This window comes from Oryza sativa, chromosome 1, assembly GCF_034140825.1.
Source record: "Oryza sativa Japonica Group chromosome 1, ASM3414082v1".
NCBI classification, from domain to species: domain Eukaryota; kingdom Viridiplantae; phylum Streptophyta; class Magnoliopsida; order Poales; family Poaceae; genus Oryza; species Oryza sativa.
In genome coordinates this window covers 10,065,425-10,068,989 of record NC_089035.1, presented here as the reverse complement: position 1 = coordinate 10,068,989, position 3,565 = coordinate 10,065,425, and the positions used below count along the sequence as shown (strand labels likewise).

Below are 3,565 nucleotides of genomic sequence, written 5' to 3'. Positions count from 1 at the left end.
TGGAAGCACTTTAAACACCCGTTTACCGCTTTAAACGAGATAAGAAACTGAAGTCTCACAAGGTTAATCCCTTCCTGGTTTTACTTCTACCTTCGATCAATCAACCGCCAGTTTCGAAATTTTTTTGACCTCCGTACCCGCCCGCCCCCGCCGCGAGGCGCGAGGCAAGCAAAGCAGGCCATTCACGGTGACCCGGCCCACGGCCTGGTCACGAGTTGGGCCTAGAAGAAAATATCGAAACGGCCCATACTTTATTGGGCCAAAACCACGAAATGATCTCCGCCTCTTCTCTCCCAGCCCATCTAGCGATTGAAACCCTAGCGAGGTTGGGTAGCGAGCGCACGGCGCGGCAGCGAGACGAGGTGTTCGACGCGGAGGTAGACGACGGCGGCGAGGTGGGGAGAGAGAAGATGCTTCTGGAGGAGCTTCTCCGGTGCCAGATCCAGGAGTGGTACCCCGCGTTCCGCCGCCACACCGTCCCCACCGTCATCCTCCCGCTCCCCGCCGCCTTCCTCCGCTACCTCGCCGGCCGGCCTGCCTACCCGGACACCGGCGGTGAACACCCCGAGGGCCGCGACGACGACGCCGAGCCGCTCCCCTTCTTCCTCCCGGCCATCACCTCCGGGCGCAGCGCGTTCCCGCCGGCGCACGCCCACCACCCCGACCCGGTCTCCCTCCTCGACCGCGACAACTCCGACCTCTTCTTCGACTCCGCCGACGATGACGACCGCGACGCCGACAGCCCGCTCAGGCCAGCCTTCCCGGAGCTCGAGGCCGCGGTTGACTCCGCCATCGCGGAGCTCGGCGGCGCCGCGCTCCCCAAGCTCAACTGGAGCGCGCCCAAGGACGCCGCCTTCATGTCCGCCGACGGCACAATCCGCTGCACCTGCTTCGCTGAGGTCGCCATGCTGCTCCGCTCCTCCGACTGCGTAGCCCACGACCTCGCCTGCGCGCGCCCCTCCTGCAAGGACTTCGCGCCACCAGCAGGTGTTCGACGGAATGCTGCTACTGGTGCTGACGAAGGTGCTCGACCAAATGTCTACAAGAACACCAAGGACACTACTGAAGAGCAAACTGATCAACACGAGGCACTAGAGACTAGTGGTACGGGTGCTCCACCGAATGGAGGCGAGAGCAGCAATGATGCAGGTTCTATGAGTGATTCCAAGGAGAGCGCTGATAAGGGAGGCAACCAAAGTGCTGTGGACGGTGAAACGGATGATGCACCACAAGAAGACGTTGGAGAAGAAAGTAATTGGACGTGGGTCGATGATGGGTTCCAGTACTACCTTGCACTCCGAAAGTGGTACCCAGGCCTTCGTCCTGAATTAGAATTTCGATGCTTTGTGCGGCAGCGGAGGCTGATTGCTATGTCCCAGAGAGATCCATCGGCCTACTACCCATCACTGCCTGGGTGGAGTGCTGAGGTGCAACCGAAGATTGAGGCTTTCTTTGAACAAGTAATCGAGCCACAATTTGCTTCAGAGAATTATACATTCGATGTGTATGTGAGAGCAGATGGGTGGGTGAAGCTGATTGATTTCAATCCGTGGGGTGGGTATACCTTGCCACTGCTGTTTACATGGGAGGAACTTGAGCAGGAGGAGAGAGAGGAGGTGGAGGTAAGAGTGGTGATGCAACATGGTGCTGTGAGGCCAGGATTAATGACAGCAGTGCCGTATGATATGCTGGATTGGGGAGAGGGCAGTGGCTGGGATGTGTTCCTGAAGAAGGCTGATGATGAGCTCAACAAACAGATGGCTTCATTAGGTGCCGATTCGTAATCGTGATCTGTAGGAACATGTTTGAACTTTGAAGAGTCCAGTATGTCAATAACTTGAAGTGATGAATGCTGGTATTATTTCATCAGTTAAATACTACTGTAGCAACCACTGTAATCATGATGCTACCATGTTATTTCTTTAGAGAACTTCTGCTGTACTAGCTTACCAACATGTTTGACCTCTGAATGCTTCATGTAGCAGCTGTGACTTCGAACATCCAAGATATGATAACATGTGGCTGAATTTACAACAAACTTTTAGAAATGAACACATTGTCATTTTTGTGGTTTTCTCATGACTTCATCAATACTCCTGTCGTATCTACTTGTTTGTGTGCACACTTCAATTGAGAGCTGAAGCACTGGCTTTTATCTGAAAGTTACTAATTTCAGCTTCATTTTGATAGCTTGTACTGTGGACCTCAGGTGATTATATTAATTAGCTTTAATTTTGTTTTCTGAAGGGCATAGCCATTAATTTGACCCCCTGTCCTTACTTTTCATCATTGAATTGAGTTAGCCCATAGACAGGTTCCTGATGGTCACTCTTATTCATCTTGTTGCCATGTTTTTTCAATTGAAACGAGTGAAATAAGAGTTTTGTGGAAAGGCTAATCAGGAGATCTGGACTCACATTTTGATTTTGTAAATCATACTTTGCTAACAATTCAAACACATGGGACCAGATTGATGACCGTGTTTTTTTTCTTAGTTACACTACCACTACCAGCGCCACATTTCTTTGTAGCTGACAGCCAAATTTCCTACTGCCTTGGGGTTGGGAATTTCCAAATTTTACCCCAAATAAGAAGGATGGTGCTTTGATTCATGTAGGCTTGACCTTGATTTGATCTAGCTGGTCAGAAACACGGCCATTGTTGCAGAATAAGTGCATATGGTCTGCAGTTTTTTTCAAGGGAGCATATGTGTAATCTGTTTGTTTTGGCCTGTTTATCAGGCTGGGTGAGTAAAATTGCCTGATACCAAAAAAAATATCATAAGTTTTCTAGCTCTGTTGTTGCAAGTACTTTTGTAAACCTGTTTGTTTTGGCCTGTTTATCAGACTGGGTGAGTAAAATTGCCTGATACCAAAAAAGATATCATAAGTTTTCTAGCTCTGTTGTTGCAAGTACTTTTGTAAACCTGTTTGTTTTGGCATGTTTATCAGGCTGGGTGAGTAAAATTGACTGATATCAAAAAATTAATATCATAAACCAGCGTTCATTTGATCCAGTTTGCTGCTGCTGCTGCTTCGATCTGTTTCTGACCTGCTGCTGCTGCAACACAGCAACAGCCTGTAGTCCCGTGCGAAAGCTGTCTTTCGCTTCAATGATACACCACGATGTCAACCGACTAACCACATGGAGATATTTTTCTCTTCTTTTCTTTTGAAGGCCATCACATGCATGGGAAGGGAAGATGACGCTCTAATCCCTTGGTCATGGGCTCATGGCGACCAGGATGTACGGGCAGAAGCAGAATATCTCCCAATCTGGATATTATGTGGTCAAGACTCATGAGGTTACCAGGGTCTAAACTCAAAGGCCAGGTGACCTTAATAATCCTGATAGTCATCTACCAGCAGGGCAGCTAATATGCAGGTAATGTTAACAAGCTTATACAAGCCATTATTTAGCAAGAAACAAGATGGTTCAATAGGAGCCAATGAAGAGGGTCAAAAAGTTTCAGTTCAGTTACAAGATGGTTCAATAGGAGCCAATGAAGAATCAGTCATTCAGTTGTTATATACTCCTTGTCCTTGGTCCTTTGGCAGCTCTGCAT

General features: G+C 49.0%; 1 protein-coding gene across 1 annotated transcript; it reads left to right on the top strand.

The window, feature by feature from the left end:
- The first annotated feature begins 304 nt into the window (after positions 1-304).
- LOC136354865 (uncharacterized) lies at positions 305-2,073 on the top strand. The gene has a single exon (XM_066306683.1). It carries the CDS (start codon positions 411-413, stop codon positions 1,782-1,784), a length of 1,374 nt encoding a protein of 457 aa, XP_066162780.1. The 5' UTR covers positions 305-410; the 3' UTR covers positions 1,785-2,073.
- The last annotated feature ends 1,492 nt before the right edge of the window (positions 2,074-3,565 follow it).